The sequence below is a fragment of the Schistocerca gregaria genome, chromosome 1 (assembly GCF_023897955.1).
Source record: "Schistocerca gregaria isolate iqSchGreg1 chromosome 1, iqSchGreg1.2, whole genome shotgun sequence".
Classification (NCBI taxonomy): Eukaryota; Metazoa; Arthropoda; class Insecta; order Orthoptera; family Acrididae; genus Schistocerca; species Schistocerca gregaria.
In genome coordinates this window covers 789,287,938-789,305,423 of record NC_064920.1, presented here as the reverse complement: position 1 = coordinate 789,305,423, position 17,486 = coordinate 789,287,938, and the positions used below count along the sequence as shown (strand labels likewise).

The following is a 17,486-nucleotide window of genomic DNA, read 5'->3' as shown; positions in this document are numbered from 1 at the left end:
GTAATCCTCTGTTAGTCCTATGTGATTTGGTTCCCACAGACTTAAAGGATTTCTAGTCTGCTCTCTGCCTTGCCTATGACTGAACCTATGTGATCATTCCATTTCATAATACTACAGATTGTTACGTCCCAGAATTTGTATTACTTAATAGATTTCATTTGTGACACATTGATATTATTCTCACAGGATGCTACATTCTTTCTTTCCTTTTTTCTGTAAAGTGCAAAATTTTATATTTGTAAACATTTAAAGAAAATTGTCAATCTTTGTGCCACTTTGAAATTTTATCAAGACCTGACTGAATATTTGTACAGCTTTTTTCAGACAGTAATTCATTATGGATAAAGCATCATCTGTAGAAGCTCTGAAGTTAACTACCTAGGTAACAACCTATGACATGTATTGCATAACTCTACATTCTCAGTTCTTGTGATGAAAATCTATAAAGCTGGAGCCTGGCGTGCCACACAACCTTTGAAGTCTCTGTAAAGCCTTTCACTCACCTCAGGACTACACTTTTAAGGGAGAATGCCAGGAATCACTGTAGTGAGTCAAGAATAACATATGACCTCAGAATCCAGGTGACAGGCACTGCTTGTTCCAATGTGCTCCACAACCTGCAGTTCGTAACAATCTTTTCTCACAATTGCTGCCAGAAAATCCCCTTCAGCATGATGAATGAAGGCTTCAGGCCTACATAATGGTTGCACATTGTGATCTTTCACATCTCTTACTGACATTTATCATAAGTGTACCATTATTTGCCATATTTTTGAACTGTTGAAGATCAGTATCATCGGCATGTAAAAACTAGTGCCATTTGGTTACACGTGATTCACATGAGCAATCACTACTTAGCTAAACTATTCTGTTGCTGGCAATAAATGGTTAAAATATTAACACAGTTTTCAAACCTTAGAAAAGAGACATGAGAATAATAATTAGAAATAGTAGTTGGACTCGTTGTAAAGGTAAGTGCATAACATTGTGGATTTGAACCATATTATGAGAACTTATTTTACAGTTAGTTATACACATAGAAAGCCTTGATAATTGCCACACCAACAAGTCTATCACAGTCATGGGGCAAGATCTAGACTGAACTTATGTTTATCAAATTTAAAATAGGATTTTCTACTAGGAAATGAAATTGTATAAAAAATTACCACAGTAGATTGAAGAAATTGTTGAAACAGAGTTATTCATCATGTTTAACACTTCATTTCGCTACAAAATGTCTAATTTATGTGAAATAGTCAAATGATGTAAATAGAAAAACAGAAGATAAAGAAGGGCACAGTAAAACAAGCCATTGAAAATCTATACACTATGAAAAGTAACCATTCAGAAAGCCTTTCAATCAATCTGAATACCAGACGTTGTATATCTGATTGAGATATGGATAGTAAGAAAATTAAATTTCTCATCTAGACAAAGTATCAATATGAATTTTTCGAGACATGTTGCTGTGTGTACACTGATGAACAAAAAAAATTTTGACCATTGCCATCAACAGGATTGAATGCCACCCAGTGGCACTGCTTGCATGTGACTTATTGAAGCATTGAAGTATATAAGTGGAGCAGAGGTGAATGGGGAATCATTCTAGTGATGATATGGGCCACAAATTGGGAATTCTAATGACGGAAGAGACTTTATTGCTATGGCCCAACATATGGGAGCAAGCATCTCAGAAGTGGCAAAGTTGGTTGTCTTTTCACATGCTGTTGCCATCAGTATCTATGGAAAATAGCTGAAGGATGGTGAAACAATGAATAGGTCATAAGATGTTTGATGACCAAGTCCTGTGGCAGAATGTGCTGGATGGTGGCTTACCTGCTCTGTAAAGCAGTGAAGGTGGTGCTCTGTGGCAGATCTAATGACAGGGTACAATGGCAGCGTTTATGAGCACACTGTTCAGAGCACATTGTTGAACATGGGGCTTCACAGCATGTATCATTTTTCTGGTTACACCAGGTTGATAAGCATGTCTGAATATGACAATATCGAGGTAAACAGAAATGTCATGGATGCAGGCCATTGGGAGCAATATTAATGCTATAGTGGACATTTAGCTGTACTTCCATGGGGTCTGTGGTAGTAACTGAAGGCGCAATGACAGCTGTGCACTGCATGACTATTAACGTGGACCACCTGCATTTCTTCATATGTCACCCTCAATCGTGATGGTATGCTCCAGCAGGATAACTGTCCATGTCACAAAGCAATGATCTTACTACAATGGTTTGAGAAGCATGATAGTGAAATCACAATGGTGTCTTGACTACAAAATTCACCTGATCTGAACATAATAGAACACATCTGGGACACTATATGTACCAGCTCTGCACACTCAGACTGCTGAAATATAATTTATGAAAATTATATAACCTGTTTCAAATTTAAAATTTTCCTGACAAATTAAATGTTTGAAGAGATTTCAGAATTGCAGAAGGTCATCGTAAACTTCACTCCACAGTATCTCTCTCTCTCTCTCTCTTTTATCAATCTTACTTGGTAATGGACCCAAATTGATGAACAGGGCTCAAGAATCAGTTGAAAAAGTGTCTTGTAAACCACTTCTCATGTGGATGAGTTACATTAAGATTCTTCCTATAATTATGTGGATCTGCCATAAGATCATTCTTGAAAATACAAGTAGCCTGCACATTTTTTCAGTCACAAGGTACCCTTCATTGCTCCAGTGAACTATGATGAGGTGCTGCTAAAAGGGGAGCATATTCTTTCACATAATCTTTCTTGAATCTTATAAGTATCTCATCTGGTCCTTATGCATTCCTACTACTAAGCAACTGTAGTTGTTTTTCTCTTCTGTGACTGGTTATCTCAGTATCTGCCATTTTGATGTTCATACAGTGACTGAAACGAGGCACTGTTTTATGATCTTCCATGGTGAAACAATTTCAGAAGATTGAATTCAGTATTTTGGCTTTCTCCATGTTATCTTCCTTACTTGACTAAGCCATACTGAACAAAGCTTTTGAGTTTTTTTTTCTTTTTGTGCTCCACGCCTTCATCCTCAGTACTTAATATTTGATGTTGACTACTCAGATAAAATAAAATATTCAGTACTGAGGATGTAGGTGTGAGCACAACTATTTTCAATGTGTCTTGGACAAGTATGTTCAAAGCATGGTCTTAAGGAATGGGAAAGATCCTTGGTAGAAAACTGCTATGAAAACAAAGAGAGCTTCATCACAGATTCAAGGGAAGTCATAACCTAGCTAACAAACTGTGTTGCTTTCCAAAGATGGACAGAAACACTATTAAGTAGGAATCATAATGTCTTGGCTCAGCTGCGTAGATATGAATGTGAGAAAAGAAATGATGACATCAGAATAGCGCAGGGATATTTCTCATAAGGAACAGTTCTTGATATAAACTAATAATATCATATGATCAGGATGAAGAATGACAAATTACCAAAGGTACTTTACTATTACAAACTGTGAAGAAAAATGGATGTCAAATTGTCGCAACATTTGGTTCCCGTGATGGTAATTCTGAATTAAAACATTTTCACATATTCATAAACCAAGAACTTAGATCACATTTTCCAACCAGAAAGCTATCCAAAGAACTAAACTGCACATATCCATATCTCTCTGTCTCCCTCCACCCTCCTCACACACACACACACACACACACACACACACACACACACACACACACACACACACACACACACACAATGAGGAATGGGGAGATATAGTGGGATTTGGGAGAGGGGGGGGGGGGGGGGGGAGAGGAAGGGAGAGAAGTAAAAACATTGAACAAACATACGTAAAAAATATCATTTGTTACTACCTGTTCAACATATGCTGTCCTTGTATGATAGTTTCTCATCACAGTGACTACTGGAAATTGCTGAGCTTTCATCCACGAGTTAACAATCCTAGACACAGTCACTCCAGCAGGAAGAGCTGAGTGCTTTTGGGCTTGATCTTCAATAGCCAAAACAATGTCATCTGATGCAAATGTCTCATATAATCTGCAAATAAAAACGTAATATTATGTAAGCTACCCGATAGTGAAGTTTCTAATTTCTCATGTAATCAGCCAAAGCCAAGATTTCACATTTCATGTGACTCTAGGTGAATCATCTACATTATATTAGAATATATATGTTAACCTGAGACTAAATGACAAAAGGAAATGATCTACTCAAAAGTCACTGGAAAGAACAGCCAGACCAACACTAATACACAGAATTCAGAAAGATACATAGAATTTCTGGCACATGCAATTCATAAACAGTTTCATCCTATGGACACTCCAAAGAGTAGGAAATAAGAAAAAAACTGAAAATGAAGGGTAAGACATACAGATGTTGGATGGAAGGTACAAACACTCAAAACTTCGAAACAGTGAAGACGCTAGGAGCAAGAAAAGAGGATTAATAGAAAAGTCTCTGGCTGCAGAATATGGATGATGAGCTACTGGTGGTTGACAGGTAATACATAAGGGAACATCTTGAAAGTAATCAGAGAGTTTAAACACAAATGACAGATGTAGAAAGCAATAAAAAGTTAAGAACAAATTACAAGACATGATATCAGATAATGTAATCTAATAAATGGGAAACATCAAATAGGTAGATGTAACCTGAAGCAGGAAAATGTACAGCATTAATGAAACATAAGCTCAAGGTAGCAATGTGACAATAGTAAAGGTGTAAAATTTGGCATAATTTAAGACCAAGCAGATAATGCATGTCCTTACTGTTTCATTGCACTATCTTCACAGTAACAAAATATCAGGTGTTATGTCCTTACTGTTTCATTGCACTATCTTCACAGTAACAGAGTATCAGCTGTTATTAATAGTGCCAACAGTTTGTTTGAGGTAATTTATTCTATTACAGTCCTATTTTTATGAGTACTACTAATATATAATATCCTTTGTTGGATGATGCTTTAAACTTTTTTCACTTACTGTCAATTGATATACCAGTTTTTATTCACTCCCAATAGAATTCTGTCAAAAATACCAATAATTTCACTACATGTTTTAAGTTATTCAAGGAGAAGTAATAAAAAAAGATATAAAGAATGCAAAATGTCTGAGAATGATCATTTTTTACTTAAGCTTGAAACTTAGTATGTACTTCAATGTGAGATGCTTTTAAAAGTTTCCACAATGAAACTGTGTGTCAGCACTTGGCAGAGAGTCCCAAGATTCTGGTAATATTTAAAGTACACCAGTGGCAAGACACAGTCAACATCTTCACTCTGGAATAGCAATGATAATGTTTCCACTGGCAGTGACATTAAAGGGGAGTTATTAAACATGTTTTTCTGCAATTCCTTCACAAAATAAGATGGAGTAAATACTCCTTAATTTGAATCAAGAACAGCTGCCAGAATACGTAACACAGAAACAGATATTCTTTATGTAGTAAAGCAGCTTATATCACTTAATAAAGACAAGTCTTTTGTTCCAGATTGTGTACTAGTTAGGTTCCTTTCAGAGTATGCTCATACAAAAGCTCCATACATGGCAATCATATACAACTGATCATTTGACAAAAGATCCATACCTGAAGACTGGTAAGTTGCCATCCTCACACCAATACTGAAGAAATGAAATATCACTGACATCGATTTGCAGTAGAATTTTGGGTCATATACTGTGTCTAAACATTAAAAATTGCACTTAAGAAAACAATCTGTTGACAAAGAGCACAAATTCAGAAAAAAAGTTCTTTTGGAACACAAACAGCTCTTTATCCTCCTGAAGGTCCTGAAGTAATGAGTAATACTGACAGGGGATCTCAAATTAAATCCAATTTTCCATATTTTCAAAAGACCTTTGATATCCTTCCTCACAAATGAGTTCTAATCAAATTGTGTGCCAGAGGGGTACTGTCTCTATTGTGTGATTAGATTTGAGATTTCCCATCAGAAAGGTTACAGTTCATAGTGAGACACAGAAAATCATCCAATAAAACAGAAATGGAAGACAAGCAGTCCTTTGTTCTCATGAAGTAAAGAGTGTTATCAACAGGGGATCTCAAATTAAATAAATTTTTCCATATTTTCCTAAGGACTTTGACATCATTCCTCACAAGTGAGTTCCAACCAAATTGCGTCCCTATGGGGTATTAACAGCACTGCATGACTGCATTCAAGACTCCCTGCCAGAAAGGTTACAGTTCATAGTGAGTCATAGAAAGACCTCCAGTAAAACAGAAGTGGTACCTGGCATTCCCCAAGAAATTCTTGCAGGGTGTCTAATGTTTGTAATCTATATAAATTGTTTTGGAGTAAATATTCCAGAATGAGATCTTCATTCTGGAGCAGAGTGTGTGCTGATACAAAATTTCCTGGTAGATGAAAACTGTGTGCCAGACCGAGACTCAAACACGGGACCTTTGCCATTCGCAGGCAAGTGCTCTACCATCAGAGCTACACCTGCACGACTCATGACCCGTCCCCACACCTTCCTTTCTGCCAGTAACTCGTCTCCTACATTCCAAATTTCACAAAAGCTCTTCAGCGAATCTTGTAGAACTAATACTCATGGAACAAAGGATACTGCAGATACATGGCTTACCCACAGCCTTGTGGATGTTTCCAGAATGAGTTTTTCATTCTCCAGTAGAGTGTGCACTGATATGATACTCCCTGGTGGAATAAAAACATGTGCCAGACCGAGACTCAAACATGGGACTATTACCATTCACAGGTAAGGGCTCTAAAATCAGAGATATCCCAGCACAACTCATGAGCCACCCCCACAGCTTACATTCTGCCAGTACCTTGTCTCCTACCTTACAAATTCCACAAAAGCTCTTCCGCAAAAATAGCAGAACTAGCACTCCTGCAGCAAAGGATAATGGGGGAACATGGCTTAGCACAGCCTTGGGGATTTATCCAGAATGAGATTTCCACTTCGCAGTGGAGTGTACGTTTATATATGAAACTTCCTGGCTGATTAAAACGGTGTGCCAGACAATGGCTCGAGCTCAAGAACTTTGCCTTTCACAGGCACGTGTTCTACCATCTGAGCTACCCAAACACAATCATGAGCCGTCCTCACAGCATCCATTCAGCCAGTACCTCGACTACTAACTTTGAAATTTCATAGAAACTGTCCTGCGAATGTTGTACAACTAGTACTCCCAGAACAAAGGATGTTGTGGTGAAATGGATAACCCACAGCCTTGGAGATGTTTCCAGAAGGAGTTTGTCATTATCCAGTGGAATGTGGGCTGATATAAAACTTAAAGGCTGATTAAAAATTGTTTGAAAGACCATGACTTGAACTCACAACATTTGCCTTTCACAGGCAAGTGATCAACCATCTAGGCTACCCAAGCACAAATCACAACATATCCCCACATCTTCCATTGTGCCAGCACATCATCTCCTACCTTCCAAACTCCACAGAAACTCTTCTGTGAATCTTGCAGAACTAGCAATCCTGGAACAAGGGATACTGAGAGGACATGGCTTGCCCACAGCTTTGGAGATGTTTCCAATATGAGATTTTCAATCTGCAGTGGAGTGAGCATTGATATGATACTTTCTGGCAGATTAAAACTGTGTACCACACAGAGACTCAAAAACGAAACTTTGGGGATTCGTGGGCAAGTGCTCTACCATCAGAGCTACCCCAGCACAATCCATGACTCGAGCCCACAGCTTTCATTCCACCAGTACCCATCTTCTACTTTCCAACCACAACTGAAGCTCTTCTGGAAAACTTGCAGAACTAGCACTCCTGGAACTAAGGATATTGTGGGAACATGGCTTAGCAAAGCCTTGGGGATGATTCCAGAATGAGATTTTCACTCCTCAGCAGAGAGTGCACTGATATGATACTTCGTGGCTGATTAAAACTGTGTGCCAGACTGAGACTCAAACACAAGACTTTTGGCAATTGATGGTAAGAGGTCTACTATCAGAGCTACCCCAGCATGAATCACAACATATCCCCACAGCTGCCAATCAGCCAGTTCCTCATCTCATACATTATAAAATCTACATAAACTCCTCTGCCAATGTTGCAGATCTAGTACTCCTGGAACAGAGGATATTAGTGGGACATTGCTTAGCACTGTATTGGGGCTGTTTCCAGAATGAGATTTCCTCTCTGCAGCAGTGTGTGCTGGCTCATTAAAACTGTATGCTGGAGAAAAACTCAAGCTTGGGACCTTTACGTTTTACAGGCAAGTCTCTACCACCTGAGCTACTAAAGCACGAATCACAATCTGTTCCCATGGATTCCATTCTGTCAGTACCTCGTCTAATACATTCCAAACTTCACAGAAGCCCTTCTGTGAACTAGTACTCATGGAACAAAGGATACTGTAGGTACATGGCTTGCCCACAGCCTTGGAGATGTTGTCAGAATGAGTGTTTCATTGTCCAGTGAAGTTTACACTCATGTGATACTTCCTAGCTGATTAAAACTATGTGCAGAACCGAGACCCAAATACAGAACTTTTGCCACTCGTGGGCAAGTACTCTACCATCTGAGTTACCCCAGCATGACTCACAACCCGACCCCACAGCTTCCATTTTGCTGGTAACTGCATTGCAGATGATGCTATTATTTACCATATAGTCATACTAAACAGGATCTATTGTACTTCAAGCAATGGAAAATCTAGGATGGAATAACAACTATATTATTGAAGAGACAGACTGTTACTCACCATATATAAGGAAACACTGAGCTGGAGATTCAAAAAAGGGAGAGTGGAGTCTGTTCACACTCACACTAGCATGGTGGTGACAATCACAAATGATCTACATATTTCACCTCTGCATTGATTAGTTATTTGAATCAAGGTCACGACATGATGCAGGACTGTGATAAAATCTGTACATATGAGTACAATTTCACACTAATACAGGCCCATTCAGAGACAGAAAGTGGATGAAACTTTTAAAAAATGGTGGGTTTAAGGGCAGAGGGAAAAATGTGCCATGGCGAACACAATGCGAAGAAAATCTCCAAGATAGTCTGGGCAGGCAATAAGAGCAGTAGTTGATTGCTTTCTACCTTCAGCAATCATGCAAGAGTAGATTATGTCAGTAGTGGATATCATGCAGTTTGGTACCCAGTGTCATATCTTCTGGCAGTATCATGAACTGTCTCTCCTCCCCCCCCCCCCCCCCCTCCCCCTCTCCTCTCCGCTCCACTTTCTAGACCACTGTTCCGATTTAAATGTTTGGCTACTTCTGGGTACCACAGCAGAAGCTACCGGATAATAAGTAGCTTTTCTACACTATGGAGGTCATTTACCTTGTTTGTGTCCCTCTTCTTCAGCATGGCATCTTTGATGCATGTTATTGCCTACTCAAAGAATTAAAGAAATGATATGGAACCTGCTTCTTCTTCTTCTCCTCCTCCTCCTCCTTCTCAGGCACTGACTGTCCCATCTTCTCACAGATTTGTTTGATCCATGGGACAGTATAACAGAGATACTAAAGGAACTGAACTGAAAGACTTTTGATGATAGACGTAAACTATACCAGGAAAATCTATTAATGAAGATTCAAGAATCATTTTTAAATGATGACTCTAGGAATATACTAAAACCTCCTACATATCACTCATATAGGAGTTGTGAGGATAAGATTATAATGATTACTGCATACTCAGAGGCATTCAAATAATCATTCTTCTCGAGTTCCATACATGAATGGAACAGGAAGAAACTCTAATAACCAGCACAATGGGACATACCCTCTGCCATGCACTTCACAGTGGTTTTCAGTGTGCAGATGTAGATGTATACCAGCTGCTATCATGACACAAAAAACATTGCAGATCTGTCTCACAGTTATGGCCTGGGATCAAACACACCAGATGATGACCACTACCCAGGGGCCCCTGCAGGTTCGTGTTTCCCCACATATGAAAGAGAATTTTTGTGGACAGTGTTACATGCTCATAATTTTTCCCTATTACTTTCTACAATGTACTTTCAAAACACTGTCATTGTTAAAAATATAAACAAGCTTAGAATATGATTATATTAAAATCTGTTCTTACATTCACAGATTTTGCATTTGTTGGTTCTATTGAAGCCTTAGTGTGCATTTTTTATGTGTTGCATTTAATATCCATTTCTTACAAAAGAATTCATTGTCTTATTGTTGGCCAGAATGAACAATGCATATTCCATTTAGGCAAAAGTAAAATAGTTATTCAAGAATGTACTCATACATGCTGAAATAAATTTATGGTTAATCTGCTTAATGTAATTTTCCCACTACTTACTGTTGTGAACTTGTACCAGGTATTGATGCTGATATGAAAATACTGATAATTTGTATCAATATTCTAACATATATAATGTCCATTTGTGAATTATGAAGGTGGTGTGTCCATTATTTAGATTTGTTTTCAAAACTAAAGAAAAATATAAAATTGCACACTATTGAAATATTTTCTAACTACAAGCATGTGTTGTCCAAAAACAGATGTTCCCTTGCTTTTGAGAATGTTTGAATATGACTGTCATACACTGCAATAGCTGTGAGATGATTATACAATAATTTTTCTACATCTTCATTAATGAGATTCATTACAGAAAAATAACATTTTTAAATTAATTATCCTCTTTGTAATGCCAGTTACAAGTTTTTATAAAGCTTTTCACTACTTTAGTTCAGCGGTTTTTAGGTCCATGGCTCCCTTGATCTGAACATAAACAGCTGCCGCACCTTTCACACATGTGACTCGAAGTAAATAAGTTTTTTTTTTTTTTTTTTTTTTTTTTTAAAAATAGTAAGAGTAGCTTTTTCTTTATGAACTGTTGACACAAAACATTTTAACCAACTTCTAATATTATTATATCTTAGTCTTGCTATGAAATTAATGGAAACAATGATCTTTCTTCTTTGTCATCAATTGTCATCACAAGCAGCACAGATTTCAGGGCCAAGTGTGCACAAGCAGGCACTTGGGACACCAAGCTTTGGCACACTAGAAGCGACCATAGTGCTAAATTTGTGCACAGGTGTACCATAAGGAATGGTGAAAATAATCCATTTCCAACCTCACTCATATTTAAGTTATTTTTGAAGATCTTACCAAGTGCTGAAGGAATAGCAACTAATGTATAAGGGAAGGAAGGAAGGGAAGAGCACCAAATGATATGTCACTCTTGTGGAAAAATGGAGAGGCAGGAGCACTGAATGATATGCCACTTGTTTGGAAATATGTTCTTGAACTAGCCCTATGTACAAGATTGGAAACTGCACCTTGCACTGCTTTCTCCACAGTCATTTCTGATCTATAAGTCATATTGATGACTGCCAATGCTGAAAAACCTACCTCAGATAAAATGGTTGTTGGCAAACAGTATCAAAAGTCACAGAGACTTGTGACACCTCTGAGGATAGTCCTGCTTCATCAAGCTCCAAAACTCAAGCAGGATGAGCGAATGAACTTCGATTTCAGTGTGGAGTTGAAGAAACATCAACAAATCACTGTTGTTCTTCAGTGGTAAGAGTTGATGGAAGTTCTACATTGAAAGGAGCATTGATCCATTTGTGTTAATCAGCTTCTTCTGGAAAGTACTTCAGAAAGCAATTACTGAGTTTGGTAATATGATCCACCAAAACAGATTTCAATTCTTCATGCAACTGAAAGTTACTTTTTTTAAAAATCATGTGAACAAAAGGGAAAACATCATTTATATCTTTGTCATAAAAACATTTTCTTCCACTATAGTAGTTTCTTACAGAAGTCCAAAATTTTGCCTGGCAGTAGCAGTATGTTGGTCTCATTACCTTGAAGGGATAAATTCAGTGAACTGAATTTTTCAGAGATCATGCAGCTGCATCAGCTTCAAAACTATGTCACTATCTACAAACTTCTTCAAATTCGTATGTTTCTCATGAACAGGGTAAGGAGTAAAGTTCATATCTAAGTTAATAGACCCTTCTGATCCCATATGAAAGCCAGTGGGAGTTATTCTAAAGAATTATGGAAATGTGCTCAGCTCTCACATTTGTTGAAAACAACTTAAGTGACCAACTTTTAATTCTCTCGAGCTTCCATCTTCATCAAGTGGTTTAAGGTCCATGAACTTTTGGCCAAGTATTCCTCCACCCTTGTCAAGGGGTGACACTGAGGTCCTCAAAGGAGAATGTTTCTGCGATGGGTGATGATAGCTGTTGGAGTGCAAATACTGATCCATGTGGGTGGGTTTCCAGCAAAAACTGTGGCTCAGACACCCATTTGCTTTACAGGAGACAAGGATGTCAAGGAACAGCATCTGTCTCTGCCTTCATTGTGAACTTCATGATATCATGGATATTGATGTGATCCAAGAATTACCCCGGCTTTTCACATCTGTGAGACCAGAGAACAAATGTGTCATTGACTAATGATAAAAGCAACTAGGCTTTGCAAAAGCTGTGTCTGGAACAATGTCCTCAAAGTACTCCGTAAATAGTGTGGTTCTAACTGGAGAAAATGGGCTCCCCATTGTGACACTGTCTGGCCAGTTAAAATATTCTCCATCATACAAAAAATTCAGTGACATCAGAGTGTGCTCTTCTGAGGAACTGGGTGTACTGAGCAGAAGCCATCTCAGACACTGAAATCCTGCTGAAAGAACTGAGCCACTTGTGGAAAGGATTCAGGAGAAACAGCTATAACACTCACCAGATTTTGCAAGCCATCTCTCCAAAGACACATAAGCAGAAGAATCCTAAAGAGAACTTGAAGAATCTTGCATTTCTGCAATTCGTTGGTTCATGACAGGAAAGGTAAGTCAGCACCTAAAGAGGTATAAGATATCAGTCTTAAGGGCTCCAGCAAAAATTTGACAACTCATGAAACCTGTAAAAGATAATGTAGGCCACAGAATGCCAGGAATATATAAAATACCATATGGATGTATACAGATTTATGTTGGACATTCTGTGCCCACTACTGAACAGGGCTGTGTAGAACACAAGAGGTGTTCTCACCTTCAGTACCCTGAGAATCTAACCGTAACAGAGCATGCTCCAGAAAATGGACATTATATTACATTTGACAAGAAATCTGTTATACATGGACTAAGATTTCTGGGATAGTGTAACAAAAGAAATGATCAAGTTTCAATTTTGTGGCAACACATCAATAAAGTTGGTGGCATGCAGCTAAACCTGGCTAGGGACCTGGCCCTTGGAGGGTTGAAGCAGATGGGACAGGTGAGCAGTGAAAATCTTACCATGCACCGAGGTGACAAAAGTCATGGGATACCTTGTAATATCATGTCTGACCTCCTTCTGCCTTACTTAGTGCAGCACCTTAATATGACATGGATTGAACAAGTTGTTGGAAGTCCCCTGTGGAAATATTGAGCCTTGCTGCCTCTATGATGCTGCCAGTGCAGGCTGTTGTGCATTAACTGAACTCTCGATTATGTCCCATTCATTTATGCCCTATTAATTTCATGTGATCTGGGTGGCCAAGTAATTTGCTTGAAGTGTCCAGAATGTTCTTCAAGCAAATCACAAATAACTGTGGCATGGTAACATGACATCACGACATGGTGACATGTCCCAACATGGTGACATGAACAGCTGCAAATGGTCTCCAAGTAGCCAAGTAGTTGAACATAATCATATCAAAAAAAAGTCAATGATAAGATTAGTTGGAGCAGAGGAGACAGTCCGTCCATGTAAAAACAGCCCCCAACATTATGGAGCCACCACTAGCTTGCACAGTGCTTTGCTCACAATTTCCACGACACTGGAACACTACTACAAACTCTAGAAAACTGAAATCAGGACTCATTGACAAGGCCATGGGTTTTAGTCATCTAAGATCCAGTTCTTATGATCATAAGCCTATGAGAGGCACTGTAGATGATATCGTTCTGTTAGCAAAGGGACTATCATCGGTCATATGCTGCTGTAGCCTATTAACATCAAATTTTGTCACACTGCCCTAACAGATACATTTGTCATACATCTCACATTGATTTCTGTTGTTATTTCACACAGTGCTGCTCATCTGTTGGCAATGACGACCCTATGCAAACATTGCTGCTCTTCGTTGATAAGTGAAGGCCATCACCCACTGCATTTTCTGTGGTGAGAGGTAAAGCCTGAAATTTAGTATTCTGAGCATATTCTTGACTCTGCAGATCTGAGAGCATTGAATTCCCTAACAATTTATGAAATAGTTACAACTGCAATTCTGCATTCAAAGTCTGTTAATTCCCATTGTGTGGCCATAATCACATTGAGTACCTCTTCACAACAGTCACCTAAGTAAAAATCACAATTTCACCAATGCAATGCTCTTATATACCTTGTGTATGTGATACTACCACCATCTGTATAATTTCATATTTATTTGCCATGACTACTGCCACATCAGTTTATATGACACTGGAGTGATCACCAGTGAAGCCACAGAAGGCAGCACTGCTGAATGAGGATAATAGCAGCAATCAGAATGCAGTCACCACGTCAAAATGGTTGAGGAGTACTTGGGTGAAAGGTCATAGATTTTAAACAACTTGACCTAGCTGGAAGCCCAAGACAGTTTCTATCACTGTGAAACCATGCATTTGTGAAAACTTTTACTGAAGTTTACCATTTCAGTCGCTGATTGAAGAACCTCATAAATGATCAGGGCTTATGCTTTCTGATACCAATGCTTCTCAGTGAATAAAACAGAGTGTCCACATAGCATGATGACAGCATGAACCTGAGATTGCAATCCATTGTAGCAGCCAGACATACTAAGACCTCTATCTGTACACAAAGTTATTAATTTTCCCACTCTTCTTCCTCAAATAAGTGTCATATTTCAAACAGGACTGTTGCTTTTGTTTGAAGAGTTATCCTAGTGGAGTGAAGAAGACTTTCATGGAGTTTCTTGACATGTATAAATAGCATCTAACAAATTAGATGTGTATCATTGTTATTGTCTATGGCTTCATCGGAGAGAATAATAAAAACATCATTACCTTTGAATTTTTGAACCAGATGAAGAGTAATGTCATCATGCATATTGGTATTCAATGACTAATAATGTGGTCTGATAAAGGAAAATTTGCCAGTCACTTGGCATCTGACTCAAGTTTCATGGTTACCATGTTTCGAGCAGCTGGTAAAATAATGTCTTCTGCTATGGTGTGAGGTTTCTTGCTCTTTGCTATATGGAGGGCATGTTAGTAAGATGAAAGAAACCCTGTGGTAACTGTAGCTTATTCAGTGGAGGTGTTTTTTATTATTTGACTCCAAACTTCATTCCATTTTACTAGGAAGAATGCTTTCAATAACTAGAGCTTTGAAACGAATGACACACTGTGGTCATTTTTCACTTCCAACAGCAGGACACGTAAAACCAAAATTCAAAAGGCTTTCACCATACTACTTCCATTTTTATTCTATTCATGTCTTTAGAACTAAATGATACATTTGAAATATCATGGTTAACACTTACATGCAAATTGCAGAAGACAAACATCAGTTAAAAATCATTAGCAATCAACAAGGAGTCACACAGTACAGACTGCAGTCTAGGTTCCCGCCATAGTGACAATACATACTTGCCAGCCTGATAGATATCACTACTACCATACACATTATTTCTATACTCAGAAAGAAAATCAATGAATCATTATTATGAAAGCATTGTAATGCTCGTACTGACAGACTGTGACCTGCTTGAGACAGTTTGAAACCATCTGCTCTAGTTCCATTTTGTTGTTGTTGTTGTGGTCTTCAGTCCTGAGACTGGTTTGATGCAGCTCTCCATGCTACTCTATCCTGTGAAAGCTTCTTCATCTCCCAGTACCTACTGCAACCTACATCCTTCTGAATCTGCTTAGTGTATTCATCTCTTGGTCTCCCTCTACGATTTTTACCCTCCGCACTGCCCTACAATACTAAATTGGTGATCCCTTGATGCCTCAGAACATGTCCTACCAACCGATCCCTTCTTCTGGTCAAGTTGTGCCACAAACTTCTCTTCTCCCCAATCCTATTCAACACTTCCTTATTAGTTATGTGATCTACCCATCTAATCTTCAGCATTCTTCTGTAGCACCACATTTCAAAAGCTTCTATTCTCTTCTTGTCCAAACTATTTATCATCCATATTTCACTTCCATACATGGCTACACTCCACACAAATACTTTCAGAAATGACTTCCTGACACTTAAATCTATACTCAATGTTAACAAATTTCTCTTCTTCAGAAACGCTTTCCTTGCCATTGTCAGTCTACATTTTATATCCTCTTTACTTCGACCATCATCAGTTATTTTGCTCCCCAAATAGCAAAACTCCTTTACTACTTACAGTGTCCTCACCATCACCCGACTTAATTTGACTACATTCCATTATCCTCGTTTTGCTTTTGTTGATGTTCATCTTATATCCTCCTCTCAAGACCCTATCCATTCCGTTCAACTGCTCTTCCAAGTTCTTTGCTGTCTCTGACAGAATTACAATGTCATCGGCGAACCTCAAAGTTTTTATTTCTTCTCCATGGATTTTAAAACCTATTCTGAATTTTTCTTTTGTTTCCTTCACTGCTTGCTCAATATACAGATTGAATAACGCTGGGGAGAGACTACAACCCTGTCTCACTCCCATCCCAACCACTGCCTCCCTTTTATGCCCCTCGACTCTTATAACTGCCACCTGGTTTCTGCACAAATTGTAAATAGCCTTTTGCTCCCTGTATGTTACCCCTGCCACCTTCTGAATTTGAAAGAGAGTATTCCAGTCAACATTGTCAAAAGCTTTCTCTAAGTCTACAAATGCTAGGAATGTAGGTTTGCCCTTCCTTAATCTAGCTGCTAAGACAAGTCGTAGGGTCAGTATTGCCTCACATGTTTCAATATTTCTTCAGAAACCAAACTGATCTTCCCCGAGGTCGGGTTCTACTAGTTTTTCCATTCATCTGTAAAAGATTCGTGTTAGTATAGTTCGGTAATTTTCACATCTGTCAACACCTGCTTTCTTTGGGATTGGAATTATTATATTCTTCTTGAAGTCTGAGGGTATTTCACCTGTCTCATACATCTTGCTCACCAGATGGTAGAGTTTTGTCAAGACTGGCTCTCCCAAGGCTGTCAGTAGTTCCAATGGAATGTTGTCTACTCCTGGGGCCTTGTTTCGACTTAGGTCTTTCAGTGCTCTGTCAAACTCTTCACGCAGTATCGTATCTCCCATTTCATCTTCATCTACATCCTCTTACATTTCCATAATATTGTCCTCAAGTACATCGCCCTTGTATAGACCCTCTATATACTCCTTCCACCTTCCTGCTTTCCCTTCTTTGCTTAGAACTGGGTTTCCATCTGAGCTCTTGATATTCATACAAGTTGTTCTCTTTTCTCCAAAAGTCTCTTTAATTTTCCTATATGCAGTATCTATCTTACCCCTAGTGAGATAAGCCTCTACATCTTTACATTTGTCCTGTAGCCATCCCTGCTTAGCCATTTTGCACTTCCTGTTGATATTATTTTTGAGACATTTCT

General features: G+C 38.5%; 1 protein-coding gene across 1 annotated transcript in view; it reads right to left on the bottom strand.

The window, feature by feature from the left end:
- Positions 1-17,486, bottom strand: part of LOC126269609 (thyrotropin-releasing hormone-degrading ectoenzyme-like) — a 253,127-nt gene that overhangs the window by 122,515 nt on the left and 113,126 nt on the right. Inside the window, exon 12 of the mRNA XM_049974005.1 lies at positions 3,829-4,012. Coding sequence (XP_049829962.1) covers positions 3,829-4,012 — 184 coding nt within the window. The remainder of the gene's footprint in view (positions 1-3,828; positions 4,013-17,486) is intronic.